The 23,145-nt window shown below is 46.6% G+C and overlaps 2 protein-coding genes across 7 annotated transcripts in view; one reads left to right on the plus strand and one right to left on the minus strand.

Moving 5' to 3' along the window:
• Positions 1–8,837, minus strand: part of LOC108625895 (1-phosphatidylinositol 4,5-bisphosphate phosphodiesterase) — a 13,718-nt gene extending 4,881 nt beyond the window's left edge. For 2 of the 3 annotated variants that reach the window (XM_018026237.2, XM_018026228.2), the window contains exons 1-10: positions 8,620–8,836; positions 4,977–5,031; positions 3,621–3,843; positions 3,151–3,210; positions 2,722–2,859; positions 2,397–2,476; positions 1,818–1,953; positions 1,653–1,753; positions 1,420–1,586; positions 1,077–1,287 (exon numbers count right to left, since the gene is read on the minus strand). In XM_018026237.2, the coding sequence (XP_017881726.1) occupies positions 1,077–1,287; positions 1,420–1,586; positions 1,653–1,753; positions 1,818–1,953; positions 2,397–2,476; positions 2,722–2,859; positions 3,151–3,210; positions 3,621–3,791 (1,064 nt within the window). In that variant the 5' untranslated portion in view covers positions 3,792–3,843; positions 4,977–5,031; positions 8,620–8,836. Of the gene's footprint in view, positions 1–1,076; positions 1,288–1,419; positions 1,587–1,652; positions 1,754–1,817; positions 1,954–2,396; positions 2,477–2,721; positions 2,860–3,150; positions 3,211–3,620; positions 3,844–4,976; positions 5,032–8,619 lie in introns of all 3 variants that reach the window. The other variant, XM_026813961.1, reaches the window with a different exon arrangement.
• LOC108625509 (uncharacterized) lies at positions 6,204–19,364 on the plus strand. Of its 4 annotated transcripts, none has more exons than XM_026813981.1 (9): positions 6,204–7,642; positions 15,594–15,848; positions 15,914–16,568; positions 16,641–16,888; positions 17,065–17,222; positions 17,352–17,890; positions 18,170–18,370; positions 18,676–18,824; positions 19,170–19,364. In XM_026813981.1, the coding sequence occupies exons 2-9, from the start codon at positions 15,759–15,761 to the stop codon at positions 19,194–19,196; spliced, it is 2,067 nt and encodes a 688-aa protein (XP_026669782.1). In that variant the 5' UTR covers positions 6,204–7,642; positions 15,594–15,758; the 3' UTR covers positions 19,197–19,364. The 4 variants fall into 4 exon arrangements, with proteins under 4 accessions (XP_026669782.1, XP_026669780.1, XP_026669772.1 ...); XM_026813979.1 differs by having other exon boundaries at positions 6,204–7,455; positions 7,568–7,642; positions 15,914–16,888; XM_026813971.1 differs by having other exon boundaries at positions 15,914–16,888.
• Positions 19,365–23,145: the final 3,781 nt, after the last annotated feature.

Below are 23,145 nucleotides of genomic sequence, written 5' to 3' on the forward strand. Positions count from 1 at the left end.
AATTCGCCCGAAGAATTAGCGAACTTTTAAAAAGACTTTTCGTTTTTCCTCAATAACTCCCGAACGGATGGACGTAGGGGGGCGTATTTAAGCTCATTTTGTAGGGGGCGACGAGATCTACAATTTCTGTGCAAAAAGAATTCGCTAGTGTCAATGGTTAACGAGTTATAGACGAAGAACGAAAAACTGTTTTTTGCAAATTACTCGTGAACTATTGATGCTAGCGCAAAACTATTATATACGAATTGTAGATCTCATCGTCCTCTACAAAATGGATCTAAACACGTCACCCTATCTCCACCCGTTCGGAAGTTATTTGCGAAAAACAGAAAAACAGTTTTTTGCAAATAACTCGTTAACGATTGGCACTAGCGAAATCTTTTTGCAGAGGAATTGTAGATCTCGTCGTCCCCTACAAAATGGTTCTAAATACGTCCCCCTACGTCCATCCGTTCGGGAGTTATTGACGAAAAACAAAAATTGCAGAAATATTGCTGTACGTACTGGAGTCAAGCATGGTTCGCAGCCGTGAACGCTAGATGGCGCGACGATGAACTTTTTAGCCGAGCTCTTTCGCTTTTAACAAGACTTTTCGTTTTTCCTCAATAACTCCCGAACGGATGGACGTAGGAGGGCGTATTTAGAATCATTTTGTAGGGGACGACGAGAGCTACAATTTCTATATAATAACTTTTCGCTAGTGTCAATGGTTAACGAGTTATTTGCAAAAAACGAAAAACAGTTTTTTGCAAATTACTCCTAAACTATTGGTGCTAGCGAGAAAGTTTTATGTAAAGATTGTAGCTCTCGTCGCCCCCTACAAAATGATCCTATAAAGTTTCCTCTAAGTCCATCCATTTGGGAGTTATGGGCAAAAAACGAAAATTTCGAAAAATTGAAGGTGTACCCCTTGGAAAAATTTCGGAAAAATCGAAAATTTTTTTTTTGTTGTTTATTATTAGTAATGTTCTTCCGACGTGTGATTTCTTTTTAAAAAATGCGTTTCTAAAGTGCATAAACTTTTGGGATTGACTGTATAGCCAATACATCCTTAATATTAATTTCCTCGGAGTTACCTGCATCCAGCGAGCAGCACTTGTCTGTACATCTCCACGCTGCTCTTTCCACCGAACTGTCTGCCGCTTAAATAAGTATTGTGGCTGGAGTTGATGTAGTAATGGGACAACGGCTGGTCCATGTCCATGTAGACGTCGAGCCGGTCGAGGAAGACCGGCGCGTTCTCGTCGGACATCAGGTACCTTATAAAACCATCCTTGGTCATCGTTTCTGAAAGGACGTGATTGTTTCTGAAAGGATGCCACGTCGCAGGTACAAACTAATTCGAACACTCAGGCGCGATAATCGAGTGAAGCAAGCTGAGCGGGGGGCTGTGATGAAGCGGATCGGACGCCGGCTTACTTTGATTCCGCGCCGTCTCATTCTGCTCGTAATCGTTTATGATCTCGAACGCTCTCTTGTCGTCGTAAAGCGGGTACAAGATCTCGTTCAGAGTCGGGTCGCGTTGCTTCTCGTTCAAGAATGTAACCAACTGCTCCAAATTAATCGTGTCCGCTTTGCCTTGGGTGCTGAAACAGTCGATCATTACACCCAATGTCCCTGCGCTTATAGGGAATTACGTTCACTGCGCTCACATCGATTGGAACAATTCCTCTATGTCGTTCCGCGGGCAGATCTTGTGGTACAGCGCGTAGAACGCCTCGAACGTGAAGTCGTCCGGCTCGATCACGTCGTTCTGCAACATCATACAAAGTCTCAGCACAGGTAATCGAGGGGAACGTGTTTCTTAGGTATGATACCTTTTCGCTGGGTAGGCCTAACTCGGCGAGACACTGATACACAAGCTTTTCCGTTTTTCCGGAGGCGAAAGTCCTCGCGACCACTTTCACTGGAACTTTTCCATTCGGATCGACCAGCATTCGAAGCCTCATCCAACTGGAAGAATAGTAGTTTAGTTTTCAGCCTCGAAACCGTGCCTAACTTTCACGCTTTAATTTTTAATACTTGAATACTTTCATAAATTTACTGCAATTCTAAAATAATTGTATATTTCGTAATTCTATTTTTAAGCGTTTCTGGTTCTATTTGGAAGGTTCGTGTAATACGATTCTGTTTCAAATTAGAGATTTTTATTACAACGGGACTAGAATACAATTTTATTTTTGTTCTTCTTAGAAGAACGGTTTACAAAGTGCTAAGCAAAATACATGAAAGATATACAATTCTTTGTTTCCACCGACTAAAATAATTTGCAAGGTTTTAAAATAGACGCGGTCAGAAATAAAAAGAACTTTTCCCGGATTTACGTCTGGAAAAGTTCGAGGCGAACGATTATCATTCCACGGGTAAGGCGTGTGTAATTGCATCAGCAAACTTACTGTTTCTTCAAGCAGGTGAGAGGGCAAACGTTGTTGGCTTTCACGTTGTGCGTAATCGATCGTATTCCGTCCAGCCATATCTGTCACGGGGCATAGGAAACGTGTGGGCTTATTGATTATGACAATAATTGCTGAACCAATGAATTGGAAAACTCTTTCCGCGAAAATCGATGCGGTAATACGCAGCCACGGGTTCTCTTCTAATTAGACGAATGTCAACCGGGACGACGTAGGAAATTTCCCGTAATTTTCAGCAAATATCCAGTCCAATTCCGTTTTTTTTTTACTACAGTAATCGAATGATTACTTTAACGAGCAAATTTACCTTAGCCGTCGCTGGGTCCGGGCAGATGACGTGCTGGTAATTAATATTGGTGTAATCCACGCCGGAGCAGATGGTTAAACTTTTCTCCTCTAATTGGATCCCGTGTTTCGACAAGAGCTTCTCGAACAGCTTCGGGTCCTGGGGAAAATTTTAAATCGATCCTCAAACACTCGCTGATTGGTTACTTAAAAAGATGCCAGAGAACACGGAAGTGTGTTCTCTGCTCTGGCAGCGATCGAAGTCGAAATGTCGGTAAATCTATATATATATGAAAATATGTGGATAGACGTTTCGAATGAAATACAAATATTTTCGGTGGCCGCTATCGATCGGCACCAAAGCGACCGAGTTTGCAATGCTCAACTCTCGAATCCACCCAGTTGATTTTTATTTTATTTATCACCGTTCTGATTAAGAATGTTTAATTACCTTCGGTAATCCACCGGCGCGTATGTCGCTCACTTGACACAGCTCTATCACGTCTCCGTCCTGTGCTCGGAACAGAAAGCAACAGAAAGCTGTATAAAATACGGGAGGCAAAATATTTCCTTTGGTTTAATTTTATATCCGCGGAGTTTATATTCATTAGGACGAAGTTCGCCTGCATAAAGCTGGATGGTTATTTATTGGTTTTCTCGGCACGGGTCCGTTTGCATACACAACAATGTACGACGTTTTCGAAATCATAATATAACTAACCGAAGGCGATTCCTCATGCCAAGATATGCAAAATACGTAAAACGATTTACATTCCCCGGCGCAGTAAAAAGAACTCCGCGAGAGACGAACCAGTCGAATTAAGTGATGTAAGGCGGAGGTAATAATTAACCGCGTGACAAGTGGTATGACACGGTGAATTCGTTCGAACAATAGGCACGTAACAAAAGAGGCGCGCTCACCCTTCCTTCGCTCTGCCAGTAGATGAAGAAACCGTATTCGTCGGCCTTGAACGTACAATTCACCTCGAGGTCCGTGTTGTCCTTCTCCTCGGACCAACGGTCGAACACGGATCCCTGACGTAGCGGCAACGGCACCTCAGGTTGCCAATTGAACTCGAACCTCTTCGTCATCTTTCCCGCGCCGATATATCCGTGTCGATTAATGCGCGATCTCGTCAGATTCCTGCCGGCAAACCTCGATTCGTCCAACGAATTTCCAATAATATTCGTGGAAATTTCAATAGAAAGTCGTCGTTTCAATTGCACGGGTCACATCAGCGATTCCAGTGGCGTATCCCTAGGTTACGAAAGCCGCGACGAGGAATAGGAAACGCGACACCGCCCTTTGACGGTATTCATTTATTTCGAACGAGGCTGCACAGGTCGCACAGAGGCGGTAATCGATGCGCCGCCGGTTCGATTAACCGTGGTCGCTCTCTTAACAGTATTTCCTCAACCTCAATCGAGTATTAACCCGGTAGAATGAACGGGACACACGCCGCGCAGCCTCTTTCACCTGCAATCTAATTAAACGTTGATCTCGTTAAACGGAAAGGTTCGCTCGCGGAACGGCGATCAACGGCTTCCTAAAGGGAGGAACCTCGTTTGCCAGTGAAACCGAACGAGCCGGGGCGAGCGTAACGCACGTCCGCGCAGAATTTAGGCGAGAGCGTCAATCGAGTTAACGTTCCCAACACGACGCGGTGTGTATTTCCTCGGCCCCGATACCCAATCCCGGGGGACCGAGATAACCGCGTTTCTTAACCCATTTTACTCGGCTGTCGCTGTTCGTTACTCTTTGAAACTGAACGTAACGAAATCTCGATCGCAACCCCGTTTGCCTCTGATAAAGAGATCGCAATTTCCGAAGGCAACGACCAAGGCCACTCGAAACGGGAAGCTCTCCCAGCTGCACGGATCACGCTCGCGTCACCGTTAGGAATTTTCTTTTTTTTTTTTTTCGACCGATCGATGCTGTACCGAAGCGCAAGGGATTTCTCGGCATCGTTGCACTGATTGACCTTTATTCCTCGGTTGCAAACTGGGACAAACCATAGACGGAAACGAGTGGACGAAAATAGAACGGTGACGGGGTACACCTGCGCGGGATTTTTGTCACGGGAGTAGCCGGTGTCTCTGTGCAGTAATCAGAATTAGAGATCGCTCGCGTGTAGGCGATTGAAAAAGCTTTATCTCCCTAAAGGTCACTGAAAGCATCGAAGAGAATGGAAAAGAATTCAACTATCACCCGTGGGTCGAGACTTTTCACATTTATATATTTCTTTATAGAACGTGTCGGAAGTATGGATCACTCACGGCGTTAAGAGCGTTTCTTCCTGGCTGGCTTGCACATCTTAGTCCCGCGCTGCACCTGCGGCAATAAAAGCAGAATAAAGTTTCTTAGAATCAAGGTCACCGCGTCTATATATAGGAATCGGTACACAAATTGGACTCAGTGAACGATCTAATCTTTACTGCATATTTCACACCGCTGTCAAACAACCCGTTACCTAGTTTCCGGTCATCAGAAGACCTGAACATCCGATCTCTGATACGAGCGTGCGAAATGTTTACAAAGAAATAGGTCGATCGTCTTTGACTTAATAGGCCATTGCGTTAAAAAACAAACATCGAGAAAAGTGACATTCCCTGTAATTTACTAGAATACGTATTTTTACATCGGAAGTACTGATAACGAAATCCGCTTCCTTTTGCAAGTAAGTACATGCTAATATATTCGACGCGTACTTTTCGCGAGTCAACAGTGTACCGAGGCTGAATTATCGGCGCTTGGAATTCAGGCGAATACACGAGGCTAACGAAGCGTAATTAATAAAACGCTTATCTCTCGCTGACCATTATTATTTGCCGGATTTATCAGCCGCGAAAGGTCGAGCACCTATCAACGTTTCTATCATCCGCGGATATCCCGCCTCGCCTTATCGAGAGTTATCTTAATTGACGCAAGAGGAAGTTTTGCAGAACTCAGCTAATGACGTCCACCCTAATTGTTTAGGTATATGAGCGCGACGTAATAGCAAAAGCGTCGATGGTAGGTTTCAGGAAGAGTAATCACGAAAATGTGAGTAAGAAAGCTTCGACGTTAGGGGGAGAAGAGAATAAGAAGAAGCATAAGTACGAAAGAACTGGTATTTTCGGAACGAGTTCCAAACTTCTGCACGTGTTTCTCATCGCAATCAGTATAAATCCAATAGTTATTAATATCAGAGAATAAAATATATAACAAAATTGTTTACGAATCAATCGTAATTAAATTAGAGAAAGTTAAAAAATTTGTTCGCCAATCGAGTGGACACGTGTTACAAAAATAATGCGTCCCTCAGGCCTCCCATCCCTGGCAGAGATGGGAAAGGTTTTCTGGCTGAGTAAACGAATTCTCAGGAAGCTTGTAGCGCGTTAAGCGCGTGTAACAAGTATTTTCGTCGTGAAAGTGGGAGCGCGTGTCGTAACGCCCGTGGCTTCCTTGACACTGAGTTCACGAAGCAACTACTTTCGTTTGCTCGTATATCAACATTCGCGTTCTCCACGAGGAGCACGTATTGATCTTCGAACGCATTTAGTCTAACCGGATATATTGGAATTCAAGAATTTGATTATCTCCGAGCAGTGGCGCGTACATCCGGGAAAACCAGGTCTCCGGCAGGTGGTATAACGTTACCCAAGATGAAAACGAGATCTCCCATTATACGTAGAATAGAATGCACGTTGTATATACATCGTGATAGATGTACATTTTACGGCGCACGAACGAACGCGAGTTATTAAACGGGTAATGTATGTGCATACACCGCGCGGGTAATCTCCGGCTCGATCACGAAACCGTGTGTACACTGCGCGCTTATGCAATATTACGTAACGCCTTGATCTTGGAGTCGGCCGCGAAATGAATGAAACTATCGCCGCGGCGGTAAAAGGTCCCTTTAAATGAATGAAAACCGCAGGGCGCGCACGTGCTCCCCCGGGTCCTCGCGCCCCGGGCTTTTCACGCGCCGGGACGTTTTCGAAATCCCGACATCGTCCCTCGAGTGGCCATTACGCGCTCGTACATAAATACAGCGCAAACATTTACGCTGCGATACACATAAGTGGTACACGCCGGTGGAAAAATATTTGTTCAGTCGCCGGCGGAGCTTTTGCTCGGTCCGCTCCAAGTCCGGTTCCGCGGATTAACTCGACAAGTGGTTCGTCGTTCAATTGCCGCTCGTAAATCGATAATTACATAACTTCCGTCGTGAGACCGGAATTAAGCCGCCGCGACGCCGACGGCTTAACACGGCCGATCGAGGAGAATAGAAATAAATGAGGGTCACGACCTCCCGTATAGGCCGGCATTAAACGAAGAACCGTCTAGCACGGTCTGGCTTAAAAAAAAAATCATACTTTTTCTTGCTGCGAAATTATCGACGTCCGCCATGTACAGACTTTGTTTACGTTCGAATGCAAAGTCCGAGCGCAATTAATTCAGTGGATTCATGAACGCGTATATAAAATATGACAGCGTAGCCGACTCGATATCTACGCGAAACGGTAATGATTTATGCAGGCGCCCGTGCGAAACCCACGGGGCGTAAGTTGTTTTTAGCCTGACAGCGGTAATTAATCATCTGTGTCAATGTTTGCGAATGTCGCGTCTGACAATTTCACTGGAAACATTAGTAGATGCGATCGATAGCCGAGCGATTGCCTATAAACGCATCGAGATCGAACACAATGGGAACAAAAAGCTCGTCCGTCAATTCTGACGCGATCACCTGTAGACGGTGCAACAGTTCAAGTACGTATTAGACATGCAATCCCGGTCGGCTCGGGATAGGTTGACAATCGCGCGCTTCCGCATGGGCGACGTGACGGGACGGATACGTTGAACAACGATTTTCTGCGCGAAGGTTAAAACCGGCGATCAAGAAGTACGAGTGACCGATGGCCGATGACAAGTTAACGTCGAGGACGGCAAGGCGAAGGTAATATCTCGTAATGGAAGTTCGGTGACGCGACGACGACGACGGGTCGTCGTTTCACGTCAAATCCATTGGACGGTGGGCGCCGCGTGTTTACCCCGCTGCTCCTCGGCCACGCTACCTATTCCCTTGACCTCGAAAATCCCTACGGGACGCGCTTGGCAGTCAGGGTCGAGCGCGGATCTCCCGGACCGTTTTTCCCCCCTATCGAAATTTTCTCGCGCCGCGCGTCACGGCGACGTTCGCGTTGATCGACGATAATTAGCAAATCGTCGACTCGTCAAGTTCGCCGCGGACGCGTTTAACTCTCCGGCTTTACACGCGGCTGATAATACCACCGTTTCCGGGAGTGTGCGTGCACGGGACGCACGCACGGAATACAATGCTCGCGCGTGTCAGCACGCATGAGCGGTGAGAACAAACGCGAGGGAGGATGGGGTGGAGAGAAGTCGATGGCGAGAAAAAGACAGGGCGAACGGTCGAACCGGGATAGAAACATAGGAAACGAAAGAGAAAGGGAAAGACAGAGACAGAGAACAAGATTTAGAGCGACGGGGAACTCGGATCGAGGCAATACTAGCGAATGCGTGTGTGTGCTCGACGCTCAATGCCTGGCTATCTCGCTGGGAGAAACGCTCTTCAATTATTCTGATAACGTCCCAACTACGTTTCGACCGATGTGACAATTAGAAAAATTCAAACGCGTTCCCCAAAACGATAGGAAATTCCAATCGCAATCTGCCTCGACGATCTCGCGTGCATTTATTAAAAGACAGTTTCTACGGTCGGCGAGCGAGCCAAGGCTTCGGATGAAACGCAACGTGCCCGTGACGTGCAGTAACCATGGACGGTCGTGTACGATGTCGGACGCGCGCACGCACACACGCGCGTATAAACGCGCACACGGGCACACCAGCGTACGTACATCAATTACGCTGCTCCGTCGTGAACGAAATTTCTGTAAGGTGTCTTGGCCTTACCGTGTATAAAATTACCGGCTGAATGACGGCAGCTGTGCTGACACGACCCGCGGTTCGATTACATTTCTTTCACGGCCATCCCTGCATCCGCGCGGTCTCGCGCGTTGTCTCCGTTTCGACGGGGATTGAAAAAAAAAAATGATCGTAACGCAGTGGCTGTTTCAACGAGATGGAGGAGCGCGCGTTTCTTCGGTGCGGCACTGAACGCCTTTCAGGCGCGGCGGAAGAAACTGACGGTGCGACACCGTCTGTTGACGGGCAAGCCACCAGTCTGGCTCGATACCGTCCGTTTCTCCTGCGCGCATGTGCCGCTGCCTCGCATCGCAGCTGTTTCCGAAGCTCTGTCAGTAAAAACGACACCTGCTACTCCCCTCAATAAATTAATAAATATATAAACTAATTTACGAAAAATAATAATAAACTCCTATTTAAAACTTGGAACATCCTATCGATCGATATATCGACGCGAACACGAAAGAAAAATTTCGTTCTATATTACGTCGAGTGCTTACGTGTCTGACCACAATCTGCAGATTCCACTTCGTCTGGGAAAACCAACTACTAAACAGGAACGAAACGTATACACGTACGTACGTACGTACGTGTTGGTATATATAAAATTAATGTGTGCGGTTGGGTGTATAATTAAAGTATTTGTATAATTTCAATTGGGAATCAGAAGAGCGTAGAAATGAACGCGCGTTGATCCTTTTTTCCCGTAATCAACATTTCCCGGAATTAAACATACTTTTTATTCAATTTCACGGACGTCCGGGCGCGTTCCAATTTAGGCCGCGGTTAATTAAAATTAGGGATTCCGCGTGCACGGGCATATAAGCGCGGACAATTGTTTCAAGCCGGGGCGCGTTTTAAACGCGATCGGGGAAAGGCGAACGCGTTCCAGCGTGGATACGAGGGTTTGAATCAGACGATATAAATATCTGATCCGAAGACGGATACCTATACCCGCGGACAGATCGTGTTAATAAACATGCCACTCTGATCTACAGTCGCCGTAGCGAAAATAAAACAAGACCGCGAGTGTCTCATCAGCCGCCAGGAATAGACTTGTTCGCCAATAAAATTATCCCGTCGACGTTTAATTGCCGCGTCACGTCTAACCAGCATCTGGGATTTAATTCGTGCGGGGATCCGGTTAAGCGGAATCGCATTGTGCAAAGTAGATAACGCCTACGTCTGCGTTTCCTAGTTTTTTGACGTACGGCAAAATTCAGTGAACCCGTCGCGACGTCGCGGGACGTAATGGACCGGGAAACTTTGTAGCTGAAACTTGTTAACTCTGCACATGACGGCGTTCCTAATCCTCGTTAGCTTGTAACGTCGGATCAGAGTTAGCTTCGTCACCAAGCGAGACGAGGAACGAACGAACCGGCAATAGGTGCAAGAGGATTGCGAGGCTTATCGGACGAGCCAAGAGCCGAGAAATTCCCGTTGAACGGCATCGTCGCGCTCTCTGTCTGAAACTCCTCCGTAGCAGGCGTAGGTGTCCGGAGTTCAGGTCGATAAAAACGAGGTGAGCCGGGAGGCGTATCATCTACGGAATACTCGGTTCGATCGTCGGGAGTAAGAGGAATGGACCTGTCTCCTCGTTTCCTGCTGATTTGCTCGAACGAGCACGGCTTCGACCACCTTTGTCGGCGACGTCTCGGAATGCACGCTCCATTCCATTTTACAGATCAACGAGAACGAGTCTTCCTTTCTACAGACCATTTCCATTGTGCAGAGACAGTCATTTAAATAAAATCGCGAATATTTCGAGTTTTCATTAAATTATATCGTTCGTTCGAGACCCGGTCACGTAGAAATCTTATACCCGGTGGACAGTAGCGGTCTTAAAAGCTGAATCACCAGCCAAGAGGATTTTTCTTTAACAGAAAGTACGCTCAGGTGTGGCACTCCAGATCCGTGAGGGACACGGCTAAATAGCGTTTTTATACGAGCTCGCACGTCCAAGTAGACAACTTGCTCGGAACTTGTACATACTCGCAATACATCTTTCCTTATAGACTCCATCAGTCGTGTTACTGAATCGTAAAATAGGCGAAACCGTTTATACTCGACTAATTTACTACTTCTCGGAAGCGTTTTTATAAATCCTTCGACCGCAACCAGAAAGACCTGACGACGAAGAGCCACGCGTTTGAATTAATATAAAATCGTAGAGGTGCATAATTGAAACGAAAACGGAATATGTATGTTTCTACGTGGACGTCGTATGAAAACGCACTTTCGAGATTTAAGAAAAAACCAAGTCGTGGGAGAAACGGGTTTTGCCCCAAAGGAAAAGCGCAATGTGAAAAGCGAGTAACGAGAGCGACGATGCCACCGCTGAGAAATAAACTTGCTCCTCTTTTTGGCCGAGCTGACTAACTCGACGTACCGCAGGGGTGTAAACCCCTCGTTTTGAATATGCATGACGGTCCCCTTTTTCGGGTGCTACGACCGTCGCGTCAACGGCTTCTCTCTCGTGTGTTCGTCGGAAAGCCCGTATGTACCGTCTTCCCTCTCCTCCATTTCTCTTAACCCTCGTTCCGGCCTTCCCGGGTACCAAATTAACTCGCATTCCGCGCTTCCTTTGATGTTACCCGGAGTGTCACTGACCAACCCGTCGCTACAGCTGAGCCCTCCATCTACGTACATTAGAATCGAATTTCATCGCTGGTGTATTCGCTCGCCGGACTAACGACGCATTCCTACTGGCTCAGCTACCTGGTTAATTAACTCGTTAATCGTGTTCACCTATAAATGAATCCTTCTAAACACCCATCCCCTCGTCGACCGACTCCACGAATTTAATTATGACGAAACCTAATGACATCCAACCAGTCGCCTGTTCTACAGAAATCAATCAAATAATTTCCATTATTTGGTTTACCAATCGAGTCTGGTTTGCATACCTCCTCCTTCTTCATCAAACAACGTAACGTCTGAGGATGATTTGTGGACGCGCGTTCCTCCGTGACACGTGTCGTAACACAGCGTGCACATGTTATATGCAAGGCATCGGCACTCGGTTGTACATTTCGCGTACCGGCTCGGTACGTGCCCCGGGAAAAGGACGAGAGCCATTTCGTAATTGCTTTCCTTCCCCGACGGCTCAACCTTCGAGCAAAACTGAGGAACCTACTCATCTCCCTGATACGAGTCAGCGGCGGCGTGATTTACGCGAGCTACGCGACCACCGCCGCGGACCTTTACAGAACTTTCTATTTGATTATTCACGCGAATAGTCCGCTCTGATCGATCACCCGAACGACCGGCCGTTCGATCCGAAATTACCGTTTAACAGAAGGCGGAGGAAAAAAAACGGTGAAATCGAATTGCACCACGCTTCGCTTGTCTCGAACTCGGCGTTAAATAGAGAAGATCGAACGTCGATTTTTACAAGACGGACGAGATTACTATATATCACCCGACCTGTTCGTGACCATTTTTAATCATCTGCCATTTTAAATAAATCGGTCGAAGGAAATCTGCAGTACCTTGCCGTTGGCAATTTCTTCTTTTCAATCCTCGTCAATAGATTCGGTAGGCAAATTCGTGGAAATTGTTCGACGATTGCCCGGTTCAGCTATTTTCATGCCGTAATACGCATACGGTTAGTCGCAAATTCGATCTTGAATAAAGGCGTATTGTTCGACGGCCGAATACGAATGAAGAATCAAAGTCCGCGGCTGTTCGACTCCCATGTACCGAATATTATATTACGCGCGGCTACCTTTCTGGGCAAATCCGTCGAATACATTAGCATCGATGATTGCGACATATTTCCGCGTACGCTGTCAACGAATTTTTCTTTTTCCGCCTGCATCGATATTCTTGGAGAGAATCGGCCGGCACGGCAACATTCACCGGAATTCATTCGGTTATTACATTAACCAACGGCCGACGTTTGCACGATGCGGAACGGAGAGGGAACGGCGGTGACTGCCGGCCAGATGTGTAACCGGTAGCTGTTTAAATTGAACGTATATATGTATACGCGGCGCAGCGTGTAGAAATTCGGTCCCCCAGAGGCGAAGTTTAACGATAAAGGAGCAGGACGGCTTTCGGCACCAAAATTCTCTTGTCGAACGGGTCACGCGTCACCCCTCTCGTGTCCTACGAAACGTGCGCGAATTTTCCTTGGGATATTGTTTAAATATCGTCGGATACGTACTTCCAAATTCTCTCTTATCTGTTTTATTCATCGGCCGACGCGGGACAGAATTTTCCTACAGCCACCCCATTCAATGTTTGCCACCGTTCACCACCGTGTACTCGGACGAGGAACGCGCCCGTGGTATTTACATACGACGGAGATGCCGATCTTTAAACGCGATCGTTTTAAATCCCCGACGCGCGTATATCAAGAAAACTGATTGCCGCTGGGTACGACTTTCCCGTATGCATGATCGGGAAACGACTTCTCGTGATAACGTATCGGGAACAAGTTCGCGCGACCGCAACGCGGGGATCAAGGAAACGTACAAATGGAAAAAGTTCACCGCTACCGAAACTTCGTTCCTATTTATTTTTATCGGTTTAACTTCCGCACAGCGACGCAGTAATGCCGGAGACACCGCGCAATCCTCGCGTGATGTTCGTCGCGTCTTAACCATAGACATTCCCATTCAATTGCTCCCCGTGAACGTATCCACCTAGGTCCATTTGAATTTCTCCGGGGTCTCCTTTATTTCGACACCTAACGCGCCTCCGTAAGGAGTCACTCGAAATAACAGCGGTTATCGATTTTCTAATAATCTTGTAAAGAGTTGCCAAACGACGTAACGGTCGTAATGACCTCGCGGGCAAACCGGTTCCCGTCCAGTTTTGCGAGACGAGCGAACTTGAACGAACGATCTCGAACTTGCCCCATAAAAGTCCGGTAAAAAATGTCTAACAAAGATCTCACTCCTCGTGAGTGCGAGCAAATTAATTCCACCCTTGCGCGCTTCCTGGTCGACGCGAAAGAGGAGAAAATCAGGTTGAGGCATGCACACGGGACTTTTAAATCTCCTAAGGTGCGTGGGATGATTAACCGGTTCCATCGTACCGTTGGAGAATAAGGAAACGATCGCCTAATCTTGTGAACAGTTTTCGTTTCGCGTTCGCCGATCAACAAAACGTCCGTATTTCACTATCAGATATTGGGACATCGAAATGCGATCGAATGTGAAGTTTTTATTTGAATAAAACAAATACTGGATGACAAACAACCAGTGCGTAACAGAGATACACGGCCGTGTGACAAAATAAAAAATGGTGACAAACGAAAAACGTTTCGTATATGTACGTAGATAAATTTACAAAGCCGAAGGCGCAGTGGGGAATTAATCAAAAGTTTCGTTCGCCTCGGATTCGGTAATATTTCAAGGAGGGGGAAATATCTCTCGCCTAACGACCTTTCGAAATGGGCGCCTCTTCGAAAATGGAAAAGTTGTGTGGTTTTTGGACACGTTTTGAAAGACGTACGATTGTGTAGGGAAATACAATATAAAAGAATTCTTATTTTTTAAAAAAACAATTTGTATTTATTTCTACTGTCGTTCATTAACTACAAAATTAGTTAGTTGATTTTTACAAGAATTACAAAGTAGCGATTCATGTACCATTTAATGCTGTGGAAAATATTAATTTGGAGTTCTAAATATATTGCAAAAAAGAATAATTTTTTTCAAAATTCCATTTGCATTTATTTCTACAGTCGTTAATTAACAGCCACTGTAAAAAGGCTGCGAGCACACGCAGTGAACGAATCTTGACCGAACGTCCAATTAGGCGGTTCACTCATCGCGATTCACCATGGCCAGTCCCGTCGCTGACCTGTTAATAAAATATACAATTTTTTTCACGGTTACGTCTGGTTCTGCCGTTGCCTATTAGGCGTGAAAGTTTAAGTGACCGGATTCTCTTCTCTATGAAAGTTCTCCCGGCTGCCAATTGCCTTCAGCGAACGTAACTCAGCTGATATTCTATCTCAATTCAAACTTCGTAACTGAATGATTCTGCAAGACCTAAATGGTTAAGAGTGTCCGCCCGATATACTCTAATCCTTTCATAACAGCGTTCAGATTGAAACAAAAATCCCTGACACGTACTTATTTACTGTGTTATTTATCTCTTAATTCCCGGGTCTTAAATAGGTATCTGGCATCGTCCAGAAGAAGAATGGTCCGGCGATAACCTCGCGGGAGAGATCGATCGCACGTACCGAAGCAATATTTGTTAATTATAACCGAAGAGTGGCTGTCGATGATAAGAAAAATTATTTCCCCTCCGAATAAAACGCTGACGAATTTCCTGGCGAAATTTTTTAAGAACTGCTAAATAAGTATTAAAATCATTCGTCTTCTTTAGTCACGATCCCGTAACTATTAATACTACTCGGCAATAATCTTTTAATGAATTCCATTTAAGAAATGCCCGAATATCCGTCCTCACGACAAATATTTGGAATGTAAGCAACGTCACATCCGATAACGGCGCGCGACGTCATTTTCCAAAATGAATCCCCATGAATCGCCTCTGAGTAGCTTTGGCCAGAGGGGTTCCTTGTTATCAGCATTGCGGCAGAAAACGCCTCGCGTAACGATAAACATTTAAATAAACGGGTAATGAAATTTAAAAGCGCGGGGCCGCGACGCAAAGTATATGCGTCGCATTATGCAGCTGACAGAAATATATTTGCACGAATTCGTCGCGAGCTCCGTCGACTGAATAGCAAACGTTTGGGATATCAATTACTCGCAGTACTCCATGCAACTGCTGTACGTATGCGTCATCAATCGCACTAATTGCGGATCCCCCGACTTTTATCGCGATTAGAAATTTCAACGCACAGTTTTATAATAGACGTTCGATACCTAATGACCGACTACTGCCAATCAGAAGTGATTGATTCAGTAAAGAAATACGGGCAAAAGTAAAACCGTTTCACCGTCGGGTTTTAAATCTCACACGCGGGAACGCAGGTGCATCCACAGTGGATCTGGCAATGAACCTCTGATAGAAGGAGAAAGGCCTCGATATACGAGATTTACCAGATCCAGTTTCGTGCCTGAACTGGAAGACGTGGAGAACCTGGTAAAGAGGAAAATACGCGAGCTTTTTCTCCTACCGGCTATATAAGCAAGTCGATGCCAGCGTTCGACTGCCAGACGATCCTCGCCCGTGGTTTTACGACTCCTCCTCAGCTCCCGAAGACGCCAAAAATAATGAGGGACCTGGTGAGTCGTCCGTTCGTATTGACAACTTCATTAGCGGCGCACGAACGAGTGTTTTATTCCCACAGATTGTGATCGCCGTGATGGCAGTAGTCGTCGCTGGTTATAAGAAAGGAAGGGCATACACCGGCTTGCTGGAAGATTTCCCGCCGTACCAAGGAACCCATCAGTCCCTTCACGAGCAACACCACCCGTTCCAGGAGCACTCGTTCAAAACGCAACCGTACCAACCGTATCGAAGCCGACCGTATCGACAGGAGTTTTCCTCGTACCCCGAACAATTGTTCCTGAAGGATTCGTCGTTATTGAAAGATTACTCGTCACTGAAAAGCCGACCGTTCCTGGAAGACAGTCCATCTTTCAGGGATTTCGACCCGAAGGGACAATCGCTAAAGAGCGGCTCGTTCTATGACGACAGCACGCAATTAAAAGATTCCGTGGACTTCAGGCAACCACATTCGTTGAGAAGTCGACCATACTTCGACGACAGCCCGTCTCTGAAGGACTCTGCAGAGTTCAAGGATCAATCTTCGTTCTTCGCGGACGGACAATTGTACAAGAGCCGGACGAATTTCGCGAGTGAACAGGCCGCTCAGGATCAGACGTATCTGCGCGACGATTTCCGGTTCGCAGATATCTACGACAAGCAATCTCCTCGGGACCAATCCGTGCAGCAATTGGCTAGCAGCTCTTTCGATAGAAACTCGGAATACTTAAAATACGGTGAGTACTTTAACGCAAATTGCATCTGCTTCCGATACTTGCTTCGAGAGAAACGATTTGCTTGTTATTCAGGAAACCATGGTCTCGGCTATGCCTCCGTGCCGGCAGTTTCGCCGTACGAGAACGCCTTACCATTGAGCGAGGAAGGATCCACGACGATGGCACCACCGATGGCCTCGACGACCACCCACCAACCGTTGCTGCAATCTACCGTCTCCTCTACTATCGACCAAGTTCATATGTCTGCGACTTCCGAGCCGAAAATGGCTTCGTCGAAGGTACCGCACGCGGCGACAATGCAGACCACCAAATCCGATACGGTGAGCAAAATACTCGGCACGTTATCGTCCTCTAACGACGTGACACTTCCAACGCGATTCGTCATCGTTACTCCAGGAGCGTAATAAAACATGTAGGACGAGCAGGATTTATCGATCATTCAGAATGATCGAAGGTAGGCACAATGGGTTTAATAAAAATTAGTAATATCTTTCAGTTGTTGGTCGGCGGTTCCAGCACGTTGACAGATTCCACGAAGTCTCCAGTCACCGCGAAGCAATCTTCGAACTTGGCTCAGCCGTCGACAGGTTTGACCACGGAGTCTAGCTCGCCTGTCATGACCACAGAATCTCCGGACGTATTCTTCGAACGACAGTACGTAATGGCACTGTCACGATTTATTACCTGGTCGACCGATCGCCCCCGTCTAATTCCAGAGGCTCGTCATTAGAGACCTCAGTACCGACGCCCACTTTATCTCTAGTATTCGCTTTCGCCTTGTAGCAAAATGCCGCCGATTGAATTTCCGGGGGCCAAGTTCACCAGCTTGCCGCAGTCTTATTATAATTTCAACGGCGGTCTGCGGAACAACTCGCCGGTCTCTCTGCTCGGCTATCTGCTGTCGCAGTCGGGTAAGACCGGCATAAAACTGAACGAGCACGCGTCGTCGCTGCTAAACCCCCCGTTACCGGAGGGCAACAACTTCGGCAACAAGATCCAGAGCTCCATGTTGAATTACGTACTACCCGAGGAATCGAAGCTGAAGGACAACTTGCAGAGTTCGCTTTTGAACTATCTGCTGCAGCAGGAACTGAACCGCGGCCTATCGTTCCAACAATCTCCCGTGTCGGGGAATACGAACTACGTACAACTGGCCTCGCTGGCCGAGAAACCAAAGATCACGCTACCGGGCATGTCGATCGCGACCCTGTCACCGGTTTCCCGGCCGTTGCAGACCATAAACTATGTCTCCCCGACGGCCACGCTGCCAAGAGTCTCCTCGTTCGGTGCTCAAGTCTCGCCGACCGGCATCCTTCCGCTAGGTACGATCGATATACTTGAGGCGAGAGGCAACCATCCAAAGGGATGTTTAATTCTCTTTTATTGCCTCGATCCGATGTCTACCGCGTTTTATTTTTCCGAGACGTTTTCAATCTAACAGATTTAACACTGGCACGCCGTATCTACGAGGTTAATATTCGCCGTGGAAAACCGGGGTGTTAAATTCGAGGTTCTTTTTACGGGACACGGGACGCAATATAAAAAGGAAGCCCGAGCACGTGAAAAACCGACGGAGACAACCAGCTTGTTTCTTGTTCCAGGCGCCGCTTCGCCTCCCGGCTTGTCCCCGAGCGTGTTCAACAGTTTACCTGGCGGGATGAGCGACGGCATACCTGCGGGAATACCTGCCGGCATATCGGCGAACGTTCCAACCGTGCCAACTTTGAATTTCGGACAGAATCTCCAACACGTGGGCCAGCTGCAGCAACTTGCACCGGCTACGAGTCAACCGTTCTCCACAGGTACACTTATCGATCGCGCCTCGCCGCCTCATCGTCAAATCCCTACGCGCCTATTCCCAAAGTATGACACAAGACTTTCAGACGTCGTCCGCAAACACGCGAGTAGATTACCGCGTCGCCCCGGCGTCTGTTCGACCTCCTTTAAATAAAAATAACCGAGAGCAGAAGTTACGTCACGTCCGGTTGGTCCCGAGGTGACCGCCGATCCCCGTGACATGAATTCAGGCGTGTTCGCGGAATCGTCTGCGTGTCTACTGATAACGTCGTGTACCAGGCTTGAGACGGTCGCGTTTCTGTCTGTTCAGGAGGGCTGCAGCTGCAATTGGGGGGTTTCGGCGGGCTAGATTACACGCTACGCGCTAATCCCGTCCAACGATCCACGGACTTCGGGCTCGCGAAGATGGGCTTAAGTTTGCCGGAATTACCGCGACATCAGCTACCCGCAGTCTCCAAGGTAAGTAATTACTCTGGAGTCAGGTGAGGGCAACGCTTTTCAATTCCCCTATCGATTCCCCGGATAAAGCCTGCCGCCGCTTGTTCGCCTGAGATCTCTCTCCTTCCACGCTTATGTTATTTTATACGAAACTCGGGAACCTGGCAAACCGCATCCTTTATCTTGCACGATGCGCGCACCGTAACGGGCAACTTGTTTTATTCGAGTTCGCAGAATTTTCTCATTAACATGCGAAGCCGTGTTCCGTTTCAAAATACTTACTTGCGCGGGCTCCGATGATGATCGTAATTGGATCGTTAAGACGAGAATTTATTGTTAACGTGAATTATGATTTCGTTCTTGCAGATCGGATTCGAGCAGCATTTGTGGTAGGTCGAACATAGCCGTAAGAGTAGTACACGCGGTCATCATCGATAACGTTTCAAAGTATTCCAGCAAACTGCCAAAGTTACCACACTATAGATAATACTGTGTAATTCTAGATAAACACTATTTTCGTAGCGTTGTTACATATAAAATTGTTAAATACCATATGTGATTTAATATATTCTTATATAGAAATATATATATTTGTTACCAGATTTTCTGTTTATCATTTATTACTTGCCGATCGAATCGTTCAATGCTTTATTCCATTTCGTGTGTTTGGTAAAAAACTTCGTTCGGTCGTACTCTTCTCTCTTTAACGGTATAACCGTTAGATCTTAACTATTGCTGACGTGTACGGGAAGCGAGGGACGCTCGGCTTTATTTCAGAAGCATTCGTAAAAGTCGATGCGAATCGATTTCGTTGGCCAGATTGAATTCAGTCGATTCTCCCATCCAGCCGGCATGACCATTGTCACCCCGAATTGCATCGACTCGGACAAATACCGCGAGAACCGGCCTTTCAGCCTCCACAGTTTTCCGAGAATTTGCGAACAGCCGAAACCGTTTCCGACGGGATGAACTTAATATCTTACCCACTTACCTTTATCACCGACGGACGGAATAGGTGGTATTAAAAATCGACGATCGTTTTCATTTATGCTATGTTTTATTAATTTTAACAGGTGTCCGCGTGTGTATGACTCCTCGTGTCTCGTGTGTTCCCCCGGCTCGTGAATATGTATAGATATTGCCATCAGTACATACAGCGTTTTAGATATTTATTTATTTATTTTGTTCTCGTTCGCCACGCTTATCGCTAATTTTCGGCAAATTAAACATTCGTCCCTTACATCTATGCCCTGTATAGACCATTCGTAGTAATGATTAAGAAATTCATAGGAAAAACATAGTCGTTTCCGCGCTCGAAGTGGCACACACACACACACACACATACCCCTCTTTCCCCTAATGGACATTTACTTTGACGTTCCTAATTACTTTTACTCCGTGTGTGTGTTCTCGCGTGTCCCTCGAGGAGGTAGAGACCGATCGATCGGAACCACCGAAAATTTCGTCGTCACTCATTCGCACACGCACTCTGATTCGTCGTTGATTATTACAGATACGATGTATTTACACAGATGTACAACCGCTACTCTCGCGCGTCTCTCTCGCGTTTACGACACATATGTATACATCGAGTCGCGTACACTTATATACAGAGAAGGGAACATATTCGGGTTAGAAAAATACAGCGATTTTACGCAGGATCCTAATAGTATCTTTGCGCTCTCATCTCTTATGCGTCCACGTTCAAACAAATTGCTAGGCTCATCGATTTTCCGCGGGGGGAGGCGGGCGTTCATACGGGAATGCACGATAGGAACGGTCAAAGGAAATGCTTCGGTCGGTATTCGAGCTAAAAAAAATTTCGCGAATGCTCTTTCAATATATTCACTCGCCAGCTGACCCGGCAAACTTTTCCCTCGCTAATGGCCCCGCGAACTTCGTCAATTAATAATCCATCGAAGGTCCGTTCATCTCGCACGGTCTTAAAACGTCGCCGATAACAGGGCATAAAGTTCCGACTGATCGACGCGATTCGCGTATCTTACAATTCGCATATAACTCGGGCATCGATTAATTAATTGAAATTTAATGCAGTTTTGATCCTGCGCTCGTTTCATTTCTCTCTACTATTACAAATAAAAGCTCATTCCTCCCGTTTTTAACTGTTACTCACATATTTCGCTCGAGTATGTAGTGCGTCACTCGAGAAGCAGTAAATACGTCTTCCAATTTTCCGGGATTTAATCTTCTGAACAGATGGAACAGGATATGTTGAAGAGCCACGGTATCATATTCGAAAATGATATAAGGATCCGTTTTACGAGCGTACACTAAGCAACATGAAAATTCTCTCTCTCTCTCTCTCTCTCTCTCTCTCTATATCTCAGAAACGTTGTGGACGATTTCTGACCTACCCTGTTTCAGATTCCTCGGTAGCGTTTCAACGATACAAAAATAAAACGTGGTACATAACGATAAATCTCGAGTCACGCGACTGTCGCGAAGGGTGAGCCCCGGATGGGAAGTGAAGCAGCACATAACAAAACTCAAGTTTATCACAATTCACCAAGAAAGTCCTCTGTCTCTAGCGTATTCAGCGTGTTACACACTATCGTTATCACCTAACGCTCTCCTCTTCCAATTTTTTTTTATTTATTGCGGTGTACCTTACTTATCATTAGAGTTTAGCAACCGGTGCCGCGTAATTCGTTAGTTACTTCTAGTTATGTACAAATATACATTGGAAGCTTAAAGCTACATGATACAACATACTCGTAGAACCCAGAGAGTAAAAAGCTTTGATTGTAGACGTTATTGCAAGAGCTTCGGGTCGCACGGAACGTTGCCTCCGGTTTTCACGTTTCGCCTCTCCGCTGCCAACTTTAAAACGTATCACTTAATTCCGTGAACAGCTCGAATTTAAACTAACAATTCGAATAAAAACCTTGTCGCCGATAGAAGCAATAATGATGGAACGGAATGAATTTTTGTTTCGTCCGATATGATCTCGCGTGCAATTACGTGCAAATATTGTTCGGTCGACGATTCGCCGGTCAGCGGAGAGCAAATGTGTCTGCCGTTTATTGTTTTTCGTGGCCCATCTAACACACATAGAACATGCTCGGTAAAGCGCGTCTCGAATGCCAACAACCAAGTACGGGCGTCGTGCTCTTCGTACTCGCATTGATATGTTTGAAAATTCGGGTCGCAGGAAAGTTCACGGTCCACTCGCGGCGCACGGAATCCGATATGCAGGTGCTCCCGAACGCGGAAGGCCCGCTGGCTCGTGCTCGGACTACGCTGCCTCGTACATACCCCGGGTCTGTCGAACGCGTCGTGAAAGTACAATGTTTATCTACGCGAGAAATTTCTCCGGGCTGTTGAAGCTGCGGGAGTGGCAGAAAGGATCGGTCGCCTTCCCCTATCGATCCCCGTTCCGCTCTGCGACTCAAACGGAAACGTACGTACAGCGCGATCAACGCGCAATGGCCAGCGCGCGACCGACCTCCTCTCATCACCGTGACCGTGTCCTCGCAATTAAACGCAGCCTGGCGACGGAGGAGGACCGGGGAGCAGGCAAACAGTCCCGACGGATTCGCTTTCGAAGAACGAACGGGTGTTTGAACAGCTTTCTCGGATAGAATATCCGGCGAACTCTAAATCCGATAGTTGAAAAGGGAAGTTTAGGGGAAGTTAAAAGGGACTCCCGCGGAGTGGGTGAAAGGCGTGCGTCGGACACGTTCCACAGAGAGATTTCTCGTTTCTTCGCGGGACGCGATTTCGAAGTACGCGATTTATAAAATTTATGTAAAATCCGTTTGCTCGGTCTCGCGGCGAACAGGTGCTCGATTAAAACGGCGATGGGACGATGACGGAAGATCAAGAATGACAGGGAGACGGTGCTTCGATTGCGCGCGACTTGTGTATGCGTGTCTGTCTGTGTGTGTATGTGTACACGTAGATACTTAAGTTATGTATAAAGACGCGGAGTTAGACTGCAACGCGCAGCTTTGAGCCAGAACGTATTGCTATACCTTAGAAGCTACGATAATACTGCCACGGTATATTTAACGGAGTATAATACGTGTACTGCGTCCTCGTTCGTCAAACCCGCGGTCCAATCGTTATCGACTGCTCTACTCTAATCTTCGACACATCGTTTACCAATAATCGCGCGCTTAACACCGTGACGTTCGTCCCACAATGGTGTGCAATGAAGGTCCTATGCGATTTCCTTCTAACTCCATTTGTTAAGAAGTATTTGACGATTATTCCTCAAGTATTCGAGATAGAAAAGTGTATACGACCTTTTTTGAAGATAATAATAGTACCTACAACTTTTATTCGAAACATGTATCGAAATTCCGCCAAAAAAAAATTT

Source organism: Ceratina calcarata, unplaced genomic scaffold, assembly GCF_001652005.2.
Source record: "Ceratina calcarata isolate Rehan_Ccalc_2016 unplaced genomic scaffold, ASM165200v1 scaffold12, whole genome shotgun sequence".
Lineage (NCBI taxonomy): Eukaryota > Metazoa > Arthropoda > Insecta > Hymenoptera > Apidae > Ceratina > Ceratina calcarata.

What these genes read in the sequence shown, in the direction of transcription:
- LOC108625509 (XM_026813971.1), top strand. Translation starts at nt 15,759, where the DNA reads ATGCCAGCGTTCGACTGCCAGACGATCCTCGCCCGTGGTTTTACGACT. An exon ending in CAAAAATAATGAGGGACCTG is followed by an intron (nt 15,849 to 15,913) that starts GTGAGTCGTCCG and finishes TTATTCCCACAG; the next exon opens with ATTGTGATCGCCGTGATGGC. An exon ending in AGCTACCCGCAGTCTCCAAG is followed by an intron (nt 18,825 to 19,169) that starts GTAAGTAATTAC and finishes TCGTTCTTGCAG; the next exon opens with ATCGGATTCGAGCAGCATTT.